The 17118-nt window shown below is 40.0% G+C and overlaps 1 protein-coding gene across 7 annotated transcripts in view; it reads right to left on the minus strand.

The window, feature by feature from the left end:
- Positions 1-17118, minus strand: part of ELF1 (E74 like ETS transcription factor 1) — a 94785-nt gene that overhangs the window by 17362 nt on the left and 60305 nt on the right. For all 7 annotated transcript variants that reach the window (XM_084201319.1, XM_084201313.1, XM_084201317.1 and 4 more), the window contains exons 3-5: positions 11773-11947; positions 3450-3557; positions 2724-2888 (exon numbers count right to left, since the gene is read on the minus strand). In XM_084201319.1, coding sequence (XP_084057445.1) covers positions 2724-2888; positions 3450-3557; positions 11773-11947 — 448 coding nt within the window. The remainder of the gene's footprint in view (positions 1-2723; positions 2889-3449; positions 3558-11772; positions 11948-17118) is intronic.

Raw genomic sequence — 17118 nt, forward strand, 5'->3', positions numbered from 1 at the left:
GGACGTGAAACTTGTTTACAAAAACGTATTCCTGTTACTGCTGTATATCTGGGCTAGAGATACTTTCTTTGAGTAGTTTTAGACTACACTGTGAGCTATAATCTTCAGGCACTGACTGATACCATCGAAAAACAGTTAACAGAGACACATCAGATATGTTTCCTTTGTTTAAAAGAAGATATTTTTTAAAAGCACATTAAGCACTAGCATTCTTCCTCCTTTGCTTCAATAGAGCATGAATTTGTTGTTTTTCAGAGTACATCACTACATTCCTTTTTAGGAGAGAATTTTACAAAGAGGAAGGATAAAAGTGTTCAAGACCTAAGCCTTATGGGGGCCTACCATAATTTTGGACAGCTAATTGGATTTACAATTGGTGTTTTCACTTTCCTATTTCCATAGCTAAAAACACTTCATGTTAGAAATTCATGCTACAAATTAGGGTGACATTAGGCAGTGAAATGTTCATCATGATTAAATATCTTATACCACACCAGAAAATGTAAAATCTATTTTCTTGCACTATTTTCAGTGAGTTTGTTTAAAAAAATGCATGTACAAACAAAATAAATGAAATATATCTAAAATATGATGTATATAACTTATGTGACCACCTGCTGCCAGATATCCTCCACAGCAAAAACAGAACTGAAGGTATTAATATAGCAAATTTCCAAGCTTCTTTGTCTGACATTTCTCTGTTGTCCTGTCTTTCTGATCCATAGCTGAGCAGCTCAGTGCTCAGACATTCATGAGTACAAACATCATGCTGGACACAGGTTTGGAGTTGAGCAGATGGGTGGATACAGCTCTCCTGCTGCAGCAATAAGGCCAAAAGGAAAGGAAGTGAAACCACCACATTGCTTCTGGTGAACATTCTCTTGGAGGAGCTCTACTTGGCAGTGTCATTCTGGCCCAGCTGGCAATGCTCTGCACTGTGAATGCCTCTAATTTTTGCTAATGGCTTACATATATATGCTAGAAGTCTATAAAAGAAGTCTATAGAATCGATAAAAACCCTATAAAATCATTAGTGATATGGACAGGGCAAAATGATCACCATCCTTTGCCATGACTCAGAACCAAACAAAAGAAGGGAAACAGAGTGTACTTTAAAAAAAAATAACCTACAAACAAACAAAATCCCAAAAGAATCCCACCCACACATTGCACATTATCCTAAAGTGCACTATAAACTTCATAACATTTTGCAGCAATTTTTGTACAACAAATCCCCAGACATTTTGAAGTAACACTTCTACATCACCCAGACCATACCATCTCCTTTACAAAGCCTCAAGTTCACTGAAAACTAGTACTTAATGAAACACTAAGCTGATGCATCTTTTCTAGCATTTTTTTTTCTAAAACAAATACACATTTTCTGTGAAGAAACTGGTTTTCTAACCTACAGCTAGGGAGGAGGAAGGAGTGGGAGTAAGCAGAAGCACAACACGAAAGAGTATGAAAGCATCAAACCAAAGAGGTTAAATGTCTGGCAGACAGCAGCTCCTTGTTTTGACCCACACAGCAGTCAACATTAAAAAAGAAGAAGGGAAGAGAAGAACAAACAAAAACCCCCAGTTTAAAATCCTCTTACAGTTGCTTATCTCACAGTAGTGTGCACAGCCACAGTAGCTTCCCCAGCAGCACTTTCGGGGCAGCTGCTGGTAAAGCTCTCCTCCACAACAGTTTCAGTTCAGCTTTCTCAGGGGAATCAGAGATTTCCTGAACCACACCCACCCCTATGAGACCTTGTGACTCACATGGGGCGCAGGAGGCTTCCCCAACATCTTTACCAGCCAATATGGTCTCTCTCACACATAACAATTCCCAGCATTTGGAATTAGCAGCAAAAGTAGCAGCAAAAATGCTCCTATTCCACAGGAGTATGGCTGTATGGGTAGTAGAAGCCTTATTCTAGAAGGCTGTTACTCAGGGGAACCTGTTTAAGTCCTCATGCTCTAGGATGAGCCCTAGGATTAGTTCCAGAAACATAAACTCCTTTGTTTATTTTTCTTTTCATATTAATTTGTTGCAAGAGCTTTTAACATCTATATGTACAGAATGACTCTCTTCTTGCAGACATCAGCTTCAGAGCCTCTAATGGGGTCCATGCTGAAGCAGTGTGGGAAAACAGGAGCAGAACGTCTGGCTAACACCACTTCATGACTCTTTGGCACAGCACTGACTGTAGTGGAACACCACTACACTATGTAAATGTAATCTACTACAAATGGGACTGCAAATGGGACAAGCACTTACTATAGCATGCAGCTATTTTATTAATAAGGAAAAAAAATCTGTAATATATAAGAAAAGATAAAAATCCCTCCCCATTCTCATCCCATATTCTGAACTGATCAAGTATCTTCAGTTGAAGCTAAATAAGAGCTAATGAAAGTACTTCCGGATTCTCAGCAGCAAAAACTCCATGGCTTGTATGGCAATTCTGCTCTGAAGAAGAAACTATAAATTGGAACAAGCAGAGATTCCTGTAGGATAAGGAATCTCGTTGCTACCTCTACAATATCATTAGTCTAAGTACCTGTACATGTGCCCACATCATGCAGGAAGAAAATGATTCCCTGCATTTCTGGCTGAGCTCACTCAGTTATTTTGGCCTGATACCCCGAATGGCTCCAGACACCCACAAGGAAGCAACCATGCCACCCACCCCCTACTCTCCTGCTCCACACTGCTGTTCTCTGGTAGCATCTTACCTTTTTTCTTCTTTGGTTGTTCAAATTCTGGAGTCTCTGGTGACTCAGCATAAGGGTCTGGGGCTTGGTGTACTTCCACCACCTCAGGGATCCCATCGAGCGTGACCGACACGTGTGTGATAGGAGGCACCATTTCTTCCTCTTCAGTTGCACCAAACATAGTTGCTTAAGGGAAAGGGACAAAAGGAGTATTTTCACAAAGCCATGAGGACTTTAAAAAGCAGGATTTAGAGCAAAAACTTGAAAATAGAATAAAATCAAACTATGACACTTCAGTCTTTCAAGTGTATAATTCAATATTTGTGCCGACATTTTACACAGAAGCACTACAAAAATAGAACAAGTTAATGACAGAACAGACCCTACAAAAGGCACATTTATCTGCTGATCACACATTCATATTTAAGGTAATCTGTAAGTGTATATTCTTTTATCCTGACTACACAAACATCAACCAAACAAAATGCTCAAATCTAAACCATCCAGCTTTATTCACACCTTCCCTCTGTAATTTTTGACTCTTTCATTTCCTCTCAACTCTGGCATGACAATGAAATCCTTCATTGCCGATAATATTAGATTTCTGATACCCAAACTATGTACGTACAGGCTCTCTGGAAATTACAAAAAAAAAAAAAAAATCTTATCAATTCCATTCAACCATGCTGCAGTGATTTAACAAATAAACCTGGCAAATACAGATTGGATTTTCATAAAAAAACTTACACATTCTTTTTTCATCCAACATAGGATCAGGGGAATCCATATTAAGAAGTGCTTCAGCAGCCTCAATTGTTTCCATTGTTTCATCGCCATTATGACAAGATGCTTCAACTAAAAGCAAGGGAGAAAAAAAAAATTAGGAAGCTACAAACTAGACTTAAAGCTTAACATGATATTTATTCATATTTCATTCCCAGAAAAAAAAAAGAAAAACAGATAGAGATAGAGATGGTCTTCTACTAGATGCGTAGCAACAGATCAGCTAGGGAGAAAATGCACACTGCAATAATTTCATTTATTTAGTACAGTACATTTTTCAGATTGTATATATAAAAAAAAACCCCAAACAAACCCTTTGTTTCTGCCTCATCTTTCTAACCCCTCTCTTTGCTGATCAAGCACATGCAGTAAAACACAAGACCCATGAAACTAAGAAATATCACTACCACAAGCAATATTCCAGAGATCATAATTTAAAAACACAATATTGCTAACTTCTTATGGTGCTCCAATGTCTTATCCACAGAAAAATGTGGATATGACACTTGAAGACATGATTTAATGGTGAACATGGGAGTGGTTCTGGGTTGACAGTAGGACTTGATGATCTGAAAGGACTTTTCCAACCCTAACAATTCTGTGGTTCTACGAACAGAAGTGAATTCCATAAATAATAGATGCCCATCAAAACTCTCCAGTCATTTAGCCTGGAGGAGAGAAAAAATATTCCACAAGCTCTATTAGAGACCATGTTATGTAAAGGTGTAGCTGAATCCTAAACAATTCAAATTCATGGGAATTACATGTAGGGCTAACAGTGCAGGCTCCAAGAACACAGTGGAAAGCAAACATGAAACAAGAAATGCAATAAAAGGTTGGCAAGCTTTTCAAAATTTTTAACTTCTAGACAATACCTCATCAATCTCATGAGGGCATCTATTAGATAAACCCAAAGCTCCTGAGCATTAATTATAGTGCTTAAGGTACATGTTAAGGTCATCTGGGGGTACACAACAAAAAAATCCAATAAAATATAATTTTGCAAAATAACAGCTGGTTTAACTGGAAGAGTACCAGATGATTTTTTCAAAATAACTGTTGCATGAAAAATAACATAGATGTCAGTTCCTGGTACCATAAACATTTAAAACTGTTTAACACATCCTTTTAGAAATTACTGTTTGTTAAATGGAAATTGTTGGGCCAGTCTTGCTTATCCTTTGATGCAAATTTGATGCAACTCACGTGCCTCTATCAAAATGATAAAAAAGGCTCCATTAGTACTCCCCTCTCTAGAACACCAAGAAGCCTCAGTTACTTTCACAGGCTTTACACCCCTCTCCCTGTTAAGCTTTGAGGAATTTTGGGTGGGGCAGTCACATTAAAAAACAAAACAAAACCAAAAAACCACACTGACTGACAAAGCAAGCAAACGTACACATTAAAACACAATGTAATGACCTTGGAATATTTCTGCGAACAAAAGCAAGAAGTTTATGCCAGAAGTTCTATATTTTAACCTTAAAAATATCACAGTAACAACAAAGCAACCAGTTCAATTAGCACTAAGCAATTACATAATTTAAAAAACAACCAGCCAAAACCCCCTGGTTTCATCACAAATGTTTACAGCTTCAGCAATTGTATCAGCAAAGATGAATGCTGGCATCCGCACATCAGCCCTACTTCTTCCAGCAACTGTGATTTACAGAAGCCTCCTTACCTTCTGGATTTTTCCTTGAGGCCCTAGTGTAAAAGGCTCAGACCAATGCAAAATAAAACAGACAGGTGTTGGGAACCCCTGATCCACACAACAGCAACTCACCCTGTTTTCTACAGGACCACCTCCACCCTATATCTGGCAAAGAGATTCAGACAGTTAAGGATCTGCACCTTTGGGCTAATACCTTCAAACAGTCTTAAGAAATGGGAAACGTAGAAATGGGGAGAAGGATAGCATGAAGACAAAGTGAGTATGGACTATGGTCCTGACCTTGGAAGCAAGAGAGGGCAGCAAATCTCTGACAATTTTGTCAGGCAGCTGACAGGCTCAGGAGCTCAGCCCCAAGAGCCACACAGCATCCCTAGGGAATGCCTGTCCATCAGGAGGAGAAAGAACATGCACATCCCATTCAGTCTGTGGCCATGTACACTCTTGGAATGGTGCTGGTGACTTGATGCTTCTGGTTCTAAGTTTAATCTGGATGAGAACTTCCCATATCATCCACCAGCATTACCAAGACATCAAGAAGGATATCACATCATACAAGTATAAATAAATGCACACAGCACTGCCAAAGCAGCTGTTCTGAGTTCTGACACTGTCTGAATGGACAGGAAGGTTAGCCTGCCATGATCCAGCTCAACCAAAGTCATGGAGCACGGCTGGCTTACCACATACAGTTCTAAAGCCAGCAGTGGTACCCCCAGGTTCTCAGTTCTGCGACAGGGAGGAGAGAGCTGCTGCTGTCTGCTCTTTGCCCAGAGAGAGCTGCAGGAGGACCAAACCCACCTGCTGCCTTTCAGGTACTAAGGTGATGGAACAGAGCCAATTCTTCACTCTGAATAATAGCAGGTGAGGAAGAGTCTAACAGCTTTAAATTGCTGTTACACCATATGGCTACAAGTTTACCATCCCTATCCAAGACTAAAGAAAGGAACTTATAATAGCCGCATAAATAATGTAAACATAGAAATTTATATCATTTGCTGCTCACAAAAAATTTAAGCATGTTAAGGAAACTTCCCAGTCTGACCATCCACGAGACTCCCTGGCAGTCACATCCCAAGGCCAGAGACTGCCACTGCTGGGTGAAATCTCCTTCACAGCAGGTGGCTCCTGTGACAAACGTGTCCCCCTTGGCTCCCCACACACCCATCCACAGTCAGACCAGGTTTCCTTGCCAGTTCAGCCCTGGGTTTCCCACAGCAGAGCCTCAGATGTCTCATTCCATAAAGCCATTCATTCACAGCACAGTAGTAACACAGGAACAGCCCAAGTTGGTACCCCCAAGGAGGACCCCAGCTAAGGAACCCCTGAGCTTTTACAGCCTCACATCCATCTGTGGGCAAGTCTTCCTCTCTGTGTTCATCCACCCCACTGCTGCTGCTGTCACCTTCTTCTCCTTTCTTACCCAAAAGAGCAGCATTTCCCAGCTTCTACAGTCTCTCTCCCTGTTCATTGCCTGCCTGGCCCTGGTGCCCTTTGTTATCCCAAAGGTGGGCAGTTCACAGCTTCTAGTGTTTGGCTCTCACCCAGAGCTCAACCTGCATTTCACTCTGCAGCTTGCCAGTAGAGCTACCTGGACCAGATGTACTCCTCTACAAGCAGCAGCACTGTCTTTCCATCCACAAACACAGGATGGCAAAATTAAGTTTCTTAACCACTCCACTGCTCTTGCCAACACCCTTCAAGCATCTTCCAAGGAGATGACTTCACAAAGTGGTTTAAGACCAGCTAATATTTCCCTGTTGCTGAAAGAACCAAGGGTTGTGGTTTTTCCTCCCATATCTGCTCCTGGTCCATGATCCAAACTTCTGTCACTTGACACATGCCAGGCTTCACACTTTTTTGATCACATAGTGAGACAACAGAGATTTATAAAATGTCTGAAAAGGTTTTGGGGGTGTTGCTGGGTTAGCAAGCTGAATTACAAGAACTCAAAAGCTAATACAAACAAAGTGTGGGGCACCTCACAGAAAAAGTGGAGCACCACCTCTTTGTCCTTTTAACAGCAAGGTGCTCATTTGCATCCTTCAACACAAGAGAGTGCTCAGAGATAACCAGCTCAGCTACCAAAGGCAAACTGGTGTCTCTTATTTTAGCTTTTCTATAATGCTGCAGAATGGTATTCCAATCACTGGCTGTTACGATACAGTGCCAGTTTTAAGAACAACTGGAATTAAATGGATTATTTGTTCCTCTTTACCAAAATCAGAGCTGAAAAAATGGGGCAGCAGGGAGGGTAATTTCTGCAAAGTATCAGGTTTCAAAGGTTATCTGAAATAGGCAGAAGCTTTTTAAAAAAAAAAAGGAACAACGAGGAAGGGGGAAGAAAATATTGGAAGACAAAAATGAAAAAGGGAAAAAGAGGCAGGGAAGAAAAAATAGGTAAGAAAAAAAGGGAGAAGAAAAAGGGAGAAAAAGAGAAGGGAGGGGGGAAAACCACGCCTAAAAATATCTTCAGTTTTTTCCCAGGGTACTCTACAAGTTTTTGTTTATCTGAGCAAGCCACAGACTTAAGCCTTTGTATCTGCATGCCAATTTCTGCCCAGTTACTGCGAATCCAGGCTCCCTATGAATCAGCTTTAGCACAGGGCTTGCCCAAACACAGCGTTCTGCTCTGAAATGATGCCTCATGTTGGAAGTTCCCCACCTCAGCCAAAGTCCTGCTTTCCCTACTCCTGTCTAATGCTTTTTTTGAAATTTTTACACTACTTTGGGCAATTCTATCCTGCTCCCATGGCTTCCTTGGTGGCTGGGAGCTCTGGAGAGTGGGCAGCATAAGTCCTTGTCCAGGCTGAGATAAAGGCTGCGCTAGTCAGAACTGTGTTTAAATTCACTGCTGGCTTTACTAGAGACAAAAACAGGGACTGCAGAACCTCAAAATAATGTCAGGAGAAACCTAAAGCTGCTGAAAGAAGAAAGAGAGCCATTAGACATGGATAGACACCCCCGTCCCCCTCACCTTTTGCAGAATAGCCGGCTGTTAAATTTAAGCAGTTACTTTTTAGTATCCACTCCTAGCTGGTTGTTATCTGACACTGGAAAACTGACTTTAAAAACACAGGTATTTCAGGAGACCTGCAAATCACCATTTCCTTTTTTAAATAAGGCCTTGCAATTTGTAAAGAAAATTATCTCATTGAGGAGATATATATAAAAAAAAAATCCCTCTGGTTTTACCAGAGCTACAGGCAGCTGTGAATAATTTCTTTACAAAGTAACTGAAACCGAAACCTGTTTTTTGGCAACTGGCATCTCATCAACTCACAATCCTCACAGATTAACACTATGAAGTTCAGTTTCCACCTAACTACTCCTCTGTATTTCTTTGTAACATCAGAAATGACCACCAAAGAAGTGGTGCTTGGGCAGGCCTGCTAGAGTTTCACAAAATGTACTAGGCAAATGGTACCAGACTTCAAAATAAACTGCTTATTAAGTACCATTATCGATCTATGAAAATGCACACTTCCTTGCTCCCTATTCAGACCTCCGCACAGGACATCTAAATGCAAATTTTCTGTCCCTGCTCTCTCATCCCCTCCCCCACAAACTGTCCCAGTGTAGCCACTTCCCTGATCCCATGAAGACAATGCCAAAACAGGTGAACCATAAAATGGCAGACTTTGATTAAACCATGGTTTTCAATAAAAAAACTCACCAAAAATGACAAAGTTTAAAAAAAAATTATAACAAGAATTTTAAAAAAATGTTTTCAGGAATTAGATAATCTGATTAGTTCCTCCTTCCTGTACACTTTGTATCCATAACTAGCGACATTAATAAGATACACAAAGTGTAGCAATTGTACATTCTGACAAGTTGGCCTGGACTTCTTCTGCACAAAATACTATCCCCTGTTTTTCAGGGAAAAAATATTTCAATATTCCCTTTAGAGATAAAACTTCATTCAAAGCCAAATGTTCCAATTAATTTTGTTAATCACCCTTTACTACACGACAGTTAATAATTTAAAAACCACTAAGACTGGCAACAAACTGACCATAAAATTGCCACCGCAGTTATTCCAGGGAAAAGTGCTTTTAAAGATGAGGGTGATAAGGCACATCTGCCTATTCATTAAAAAAGAATTACAGCATGAACATTAATATAGTTAAAAAAGCTGATTGCTGTCCATGTCTCAGTAGGGTTTCATGTGCAACAGATGCTGTTCTTACAGCTTTCTGCAGGTTATAATTTATACGACAGGTCAATTACCCACATGTAATAGCTGTGCTTTTGAGGGGCTGAAGATACATCCCATAGATGAAAAAACCTATTAGTGTCCACTATTCTGCAGACAGATCCCTAAAAACTGATTGCTTCAGTTTCATGAGGCCTACTGCTAATTTCTTTTAATCTAGGAGAAAAGAGAAGCCCCGTGGATGGCAGTCACAAAACAGCAGTGAAAAACTAGTAACTTTAAAAAACCTAAATCCTTCATATTAAGCAGTCATCGCTCAGTAATGTTTAGTCATAAATTATGGTGGCTTCAGTTTTGTTTTGCTGTGAACTTCAGTCTTATAAATATTTTAATGTGGAATTAGTACAGTCTTTATGATGTCTGATCCTCTCTCAAAGGCATAATGTGCAAGTGACTGAAAAGACTGCTACTAACTTCAAAGGGCAAAACAACGCATTTCACCGTTGAGAGCAAACAAAATCAAGAAGGAAACTTCAAAGAAGGGAGAAAAGAAAAAAAGCAGCTGAAAAACAGAGTAGGTGTGAAAATTGAGCTATGATTAGCCCCATTTCAGAGGCAGCCTAAAGCAAGCTACACTTGAACTAGGGTCTCTTCCACACAGCAGTATTGCAGTTCAGCTGGGCAGCTGTGGCTACAGCCAGTGCCTGTCCACAAAGGGCAGGGAGGCAACAGGGGCCTCCCTCCCCAGCATCCTCTCATCTCCTGTGGGGTGTCTTCACACCCCTGGGCCCCAAATTCTGCCCCACTACAGTTAGGCTAGATAGCTTCCTACCAGAGACCAGGAACTGAGCTACCAGTGTTGCCTGCCTTGTCCTGAGCAGGAGCTTTCCAGCTACAGTGCCGGTCCTGGCTCATCCTGCATTGATCTCCTTTCCCTTCTAAGGAAATCCACAGGATGGAGACTGTGAAACTGATAATTAGTTATCATCTTCTTCACAGAAATCATCTCTGCAAAGTGGCAGCTTTCAATTTCTAATGACTTTGCCTTTAAAGAAAACCAGATTTCTTGAACTATAATGGATGATGGGAACAATACTGTACTTGTCTGACTCCAAAGTATCCCAGAAACCCTTGGACACCATCGGTTACAAGGATTAAATATTTTCAGTTTCTGGCAGCAATTTGCAAACCCTTCTCAAGTGACCAGCAACAACAACCAAAGAAAAAAAAAAAAAAAGAAAAAGAAGGTTAACAAGGGCATTCACAAAAGTGGAGTTTCACAATTACTCATGCATGTAAAAATTCACACACAGTATATTACAGTGAATATGGATTCACAAAAATGACGCTATGAAATTCACACGGATGCATTAAGTGGTGCTTAAGTAACACACTGGGGAAATGCCAGTTGTAGTGTGAATAATTAATATGAACAGCAAGTTGGCAAGAGGTCTCAACATGAAATACTGTTTGAGTATCAAAAACCTTCTTGAATAATAACCTAACTTATTTGTATGGTCACAGTCTGTTCACAGATAATCCACTACCACGAAAAAAATACTGAGAACAGCTCATGTCAATTTACTCTGTGAGCTGTTCCTCATGTCAAGTTAATGTTGAGTTCTTGTTCTGCTTTTTGTCATAAAAGATTGTATCAGAGCATGTCTTTGGAAATAATGTCAAAAGTATGAGTGAAACCAGCAAGCTGTCTCCAACCCTGGAGACAGTCCAGGTGTGGAACTAGTGGCTGAAAGAAAACTTCTCTCTGTAAAGTATTTACCCTGCCTTTGAGATTTTTCTGCAAAAGCAATTCAAATACATACATTCAGTAAGGGGTTGTTTTTAAAATATGTGACAGATTATTGAGTTTTCCTCTTGAGAATTGGTTGTTCTTTAGGGCTACCTTTTCTAATAGAATTTACAGAAAAAAACCATGTATTTTAGGTGTGAATCATTACTAGAGTTCCAAAATTAATACTATGCTGAGTATACTTACACCAGTAAGCCGTGCTAGTAGGCACATTTTAATTTATAACTGTATACTCTCAGAAAGTTAAAAGCAGCATCTACTCAAGCTGCATATTTGTGCTTGTTGGTATATGTGTTCGGTATGTACCACATGTTAATTAAAAGCAAGCAAAACCTACGAGGAACAAAGAAAAACCTTGTTGGTTCTCTGAGCAGGACTCTGCCTTAATCACTGTTGATGGATGAAACTCTTCAGCATTGGGAAGAGTGCAACTGGGATTGCAAGCCACCTGCTAACAATATTAATGCCATTTTCTCTGTCTTGTACAGAATTAACAGCATTCAATACCACTATTCATTTTGCTCCCTGCTGCTTTTTGTCATTTAACCTTCTTCTTCCGTTAGTCACAGCCATCTTGATACAAAGACACAGAGATGTCTTTGCACCAAGAGAGTGCAAAGTGGCACAGAGATGGTTTATTGCCAACCTGTGAGGGTGATATCATCATCTTCTATGATTTGCTCTTCTGCAACATCCAGAGAGTTCTCAGTGATCATGTCACTAGGTTCATCCACGCAGGTTAAGCCAGAGTAGTTATGTAGGAGTTCCGCACTAGGAACATGCTCCACGATGACAGCAGGGAAAATAGATGGATCACCAAGCTGGGGATGGAGAAAAAAAAAAAAAAACAAAATATTAGTTAGACTGCCTCCAATCTAGCCACTTAATAACTAATATTTCAACAGACCTGTACTAAACCACCTGGATATGAAACTCCGGAAGGAGTACTAAAGATGATTTTTAGCACCTGAAAGCAAAGAGCAGCAGCATCCCACCAGGAGCCAGAGGCTGAATATTGCTGTAGTATGTACTGTACTGACTGTACTTCAGTACATAACACCAGACTTGCACAACATAGTTTTGCAGCATTAAAGCTGACAAGAGAGAGGAGTGGGACAGCACAGTAAATGCTAAACTTTGCCAGCAATAATACTGGGTGAACAACTTGCTGCAAACACCTTCAACTTTTGCTGAGAGTGAAGGAGTCCTGTGGCTGTGAGGACTGGACAAAGCACTCACAAATTCCCTATGAGACGTCATTTGAAAATCACTATTTTAGGGGACAGTTGTTACAGAAGGAAGGGGTGTAACAGGTTGATGTAAGTGCTGTAATACATTCCCTTTCTAATTCTTATGGCTTTAGTCATTTGATATTGCTCACACCACACCCCCTCACCCTTTTTCTTCCAAAGTCTGCATTTAGACATCATCCTTTGGTCTTGATAGTCATTTTACATCAGATACAGAGGAGAAGATGCAGCTGGGAAACAGAAATCAAACTGACTAGCAATAATAAGTAGCACACTCTCTGAAAAGGCAACCGCTCAACAGGAAGAGGTTTTCAGCAAATAACATCTACCATACACACTGTATTTTTCAAAGTGAGTATTTTAAAATGTAATTTGCAGGAAGAAAGTTATAGCAGATTGATAACAGAACAGGTTCAAAGAAAGTCTAGTGTAACTCTAAGGTTCCCTGACTACAAAAATAAAACACACTATGAATGTCTCATGTTTAAAAACAAGAAAAAAACCTAAAAAGTGGCTAAAACATATTTCTGAGAAAACCAATATATGTACATGTGGTCCCACTCTCCACAGAAGAGCACAGATATGTATATATCATAGAATCATAGAATGGCCTGGGTTGGAAGAAACTTTAAAATCATCTAGTTCCAATCCACCTGCCATGGACAGGGAGACCTTCCACTACATCAGATTGCTCAAAGTTGCACCCAGCCTAGCCTTAAACACTTCCAGGGATGGGAATCCACAACTTTTCTGGGCAACCTGTTCCAGTACCCTTCCACCCTCACAGTAAAGAACTTTTTCCTAATATCTAATCTAAACCTACCGTCTTGTAAGTTTGAAGTCATTCCCACCCGTACTGTCACCATATATGCCTGTAAATAGTCTCAATATTTCCTGTAGGTTCCCTTCAGGTATTGGAAGGAAGATCAAGTAGTTTTTCTAACCACACAAGTTAAAAACCCAAGTGAAAAAACCAAGTGTATGATTAGGCCCTTGTTTAAGAATTATTCATCCCTTACTCCTGCTACTGCGTGCACCATCACCGACAGAAAATGGTACCAGAGCTATCTGCTCAACCCAGACAGCAGCTATGGGAGTAAGCCTCCCCTAGGCAAGAGTCTGGACCAAAAGTACTGAACGTAGAAAGTGCAATTACAAGTTTTAAAAGGCAGTAATTACCACTTTAAATTGCTCTGTGTTTTCTAAAACATGTCTCAGCAAAAACTGTGGTAAAGGGCAATCAGGAAAAAAAGAACTAAAAACCAAAAATAGTATTTTAATGGGTTTCCATCATGGACAGTCTCCTAAACAAACAAAAAGTCAACAAAACCAAAATTTTTAAAAAGACCCAACAAATAATGACTTATTCTATGAAACATGTTTCAAAAGAGAGCAATATGGTAGAAGATCAATAAAAATGAACAAAGTGCAGACCAGTTAAAGCCCTCTTGTGCAATCTTATCACCAGATGACAGGTGTATATCAAGTCACACAACGGGACAGCTGTTACCCCACACCTTTGTGGGCACCTCTGACCAATGCTGCATCATGCTGGAGCTGAGAAACCTGAAATCATTGATGGCCAAGAGGTCCCTACTGTTCTTCAGAAAAAGTCATGCTCATATTTTGCATCCTCTTTGTTTACTGACCCTAACATCCTATTTACTTCCAGGCAAGAATAAACAAATAGATTTGATTAAGTAAAAGCCACATCAATAAAAAAAGGATAAAGCACTATAAAGAGAGAAGAAAAATAAAAAACTACATGCATTAAAAAAAAGTTTTATTTTCAACAATACATTCCATAAGCTACAAGGTTGATGGTCCATTACAGCCTCATTCCTGAGATACAATTATGTTCTACAAATAGTTTAAATATTTCAGTTTCAGTAATATGCCATGATACATAATTTTTGGGATTTAAGTTACAGACAGCTGTGGTGCAGGCACTTGGACATGAGCTAGGAACCCCAAGTTTCCGTCCCAGCCAACAGAGAGAAATGGCATTTCTAGGGCACAATTTCCTTACCCAGTTTTAGGCTCCTGTGCTACAATAGGATGTCATGCCCTAAAAACACCTATTTCTGTGCATTGACTATGAAATGGTGGAGGCATTGGGGTGCTTGTTTCTGGTATAGGCAGCTGTGTCCCACACACTCATCAGCAAGTGACCAGCTTCCTCCTCCCTGCCACGTCTGCGCAGCGAGGCGCGCTCCTCGCCCCGCTTCCACCCTTGCACCGGCTCAATAGCTGCAGTGTCTGCAGCCCCAGATCGAGTTCCCTGTGCTCAAGATAAGCCTCACATTAGCTTCTGCTGGAGAAGAAAATTACTTTGGCTCAGCTCTGTCCTTCTCTAATGACTGATGCTCACACCACTGGCTTGGCCTCTGAGAATGAGTTGTAGAAAAATGTTGCAGAATAATAAACAAAACAGATAAAATCAACTGATTATCACATGTTTTCAGATCAGTTTCTCAAAGCCCTATTTATATTACTCTCCTATATTATATACTTTGCTATGAAACCTAGTTACAAAAGCCCAAACATCCATGTTTCTAAAATATGCTTCACTACTGACCAGAATGTTTCCTGAACTGTGCTGCTTCACACAGTTCCGGAGTACTTGGTTTGATCCGTATGATCAGATCTGAACTGCTCTGCCAGATTAAACTGGTTTGGGCCATATCTAGAAACAATCATCATACACACAACACTCTGATATGGTTGCTATGTCAGTCTGCAGGCAGAGAAACTCCCATGACAGGGCAATACCTCTTCACCTCGCCTTGGTGCTGGACTACCAAGGAAGCTGCTGACACACTATGCTTCCAAAAGGCTGGAGATAAACAGAAAAGCACTCACTCGTGGTAGGACACTTTAAATGTGCTTTTCTTTAACTTAATCACAGTTTGAACTGGAAGAATCAGAGTAAATGTCACTTCTTGTGGTCTATTATTTTGTGGTCTATGTAAAACTGTTATAATAACTGCTTCCAACTCAGTCCCTACAGTGGGATGATGTATGGACTTTCCTTCCTGCCATGGTTGTGAAAAGGAAAGGAAAGAACAAATTCTAATATGCTCCTATTGAGAAAAGCATTCACACAACTGCAAACCAATTTAATTTGAAATGCATTTTTGTGGAAGTGGCCATTGCTTTTTTATACAGTATTTGCAATTGGTTATGACTTCATTAACAAGCCTTTCATTCCGTTTTAAAAGCTATACTAATGTACACAGATGTACACATGACTACTGTGAGGTAATGTTCTTGATTTCACTGAAGGTATCTGAATCCCAGCTGAGAGCCAATCTAAACCTTCCTCTAGCTATGTTGTTTTGTACACATTTGGAAAAATAATTGTACACATTTGGAACTGCAAAAGAGCCCTTTTTTACTATGGCTCCCTTTGAATCTAGTGTGTAATGAACTACACACAGGGAATCATTAAATTAAGAACTACAAGGTAGTGATTCAATTAACACAAATTAAATTACCTCTCTAATAGCAAGGCTGCAAAATAATTTATTTCTAATACAAACATGCTTCTATGTGCCTAGCAAAAAGGAAGAGTGCAAACTATCCCAAAGTTTTTTTTAAAAGTCACAAATTAAAGTGTCAGCAATGATTTTCAAGAAAACGATAGAGATCCACAAAAGAACAATTTGTGTATTTTTAAGTTTCTCCTACTTCTGCTGCTTCACGTTTCTCATAAAAAATATAGGTAAAATATGACACCCTAGCTGCAGCAAAGCTTCGACTTGGCTTCAACCCATTCCCATGTCTGCTGGACACATAAAGCAATTGAGCTACTGCTAAAATCTTCCCAAATCTTAGACACCAAATCCCCGTAGACAGACCTTTACCAATTCAGAGGAATGCAAACTTCATACAGATGAAGTTCATAGAAAGTCCTATGAGCAGGTCCCTGAAAGGATTGGTTATATTCCACAATCCCCTGAAAACTGAACCCAGTCCTCCTCCGCGGGCTAAAGGCAGCAATCTTCCTTTCTGCTCTCTAATTCTTTTAGTGTGTTTAACATGCTGACAAGGTGTTTCTCTTTTTCTCTGAAAATTGTCTCATGAACTGTCACCAACTGACAGAAGATCAAAACACCATCCAGGCCACAGAAATGGAAAATAAGGAAGGGGATTTCTTCTGCTTTGGAGGTACTGTCTTCTCACACTACAAGTCTTTAAGGATGACAACTTGTCCCAGAAATAAGGTGACTAGCTTTTAACTGGTGTGGAAAAAATTTTGTGTGAGTGAGTGATGGGTGGGAAGAAATACATGCAATAGATAGTAGAAGGGAAAAGCTACATGGGGAAAAAAAAAGGAGAAAGCAACCTCAGGGAAAAAACAACTGTCTTTTCAACCAAACAACAACATGCAATACAGATGGCCATTTATATTAAAAAACAAACAAGCAATTCCCCGCCCCAAAGAACAAATAAAACACCCCAAAAATCTAAACAGAACTAGGGGAAGTGACCTTAGTGACTAGAAAACAGCTTTTGAAGTTTTCCTTTGCTGACAGTCCCTGTGCAGAGGCAGAGGCAGCTTCTCAACTTTAAAGGTGTTCCCACTGCCAGCATCTGAGAAGGGACCAAACTGCACAGAAGGATGCTGCAGGCAGACACATGATGCTCACTCTTCTGGGAAGACAACCTCATTACAGATTTCATATTTTCCTTAAAGTCTTCATAAAACTGCAAGTGGATAAAGGGAAGGAACCTTCTGC

Source organism: Fringilla coelebs (genome assembly GCF_963513975.1).
Source record: "Fringilla coelebs genome assembly, chromosome: 2".
Taxonomy (NCBI): domain Eukaryota; kingdom Metazoa; phylum Chordata; class Aves; order Passeriformes; family Fringillidae; genus Fringilla; species Fringilla coelebs.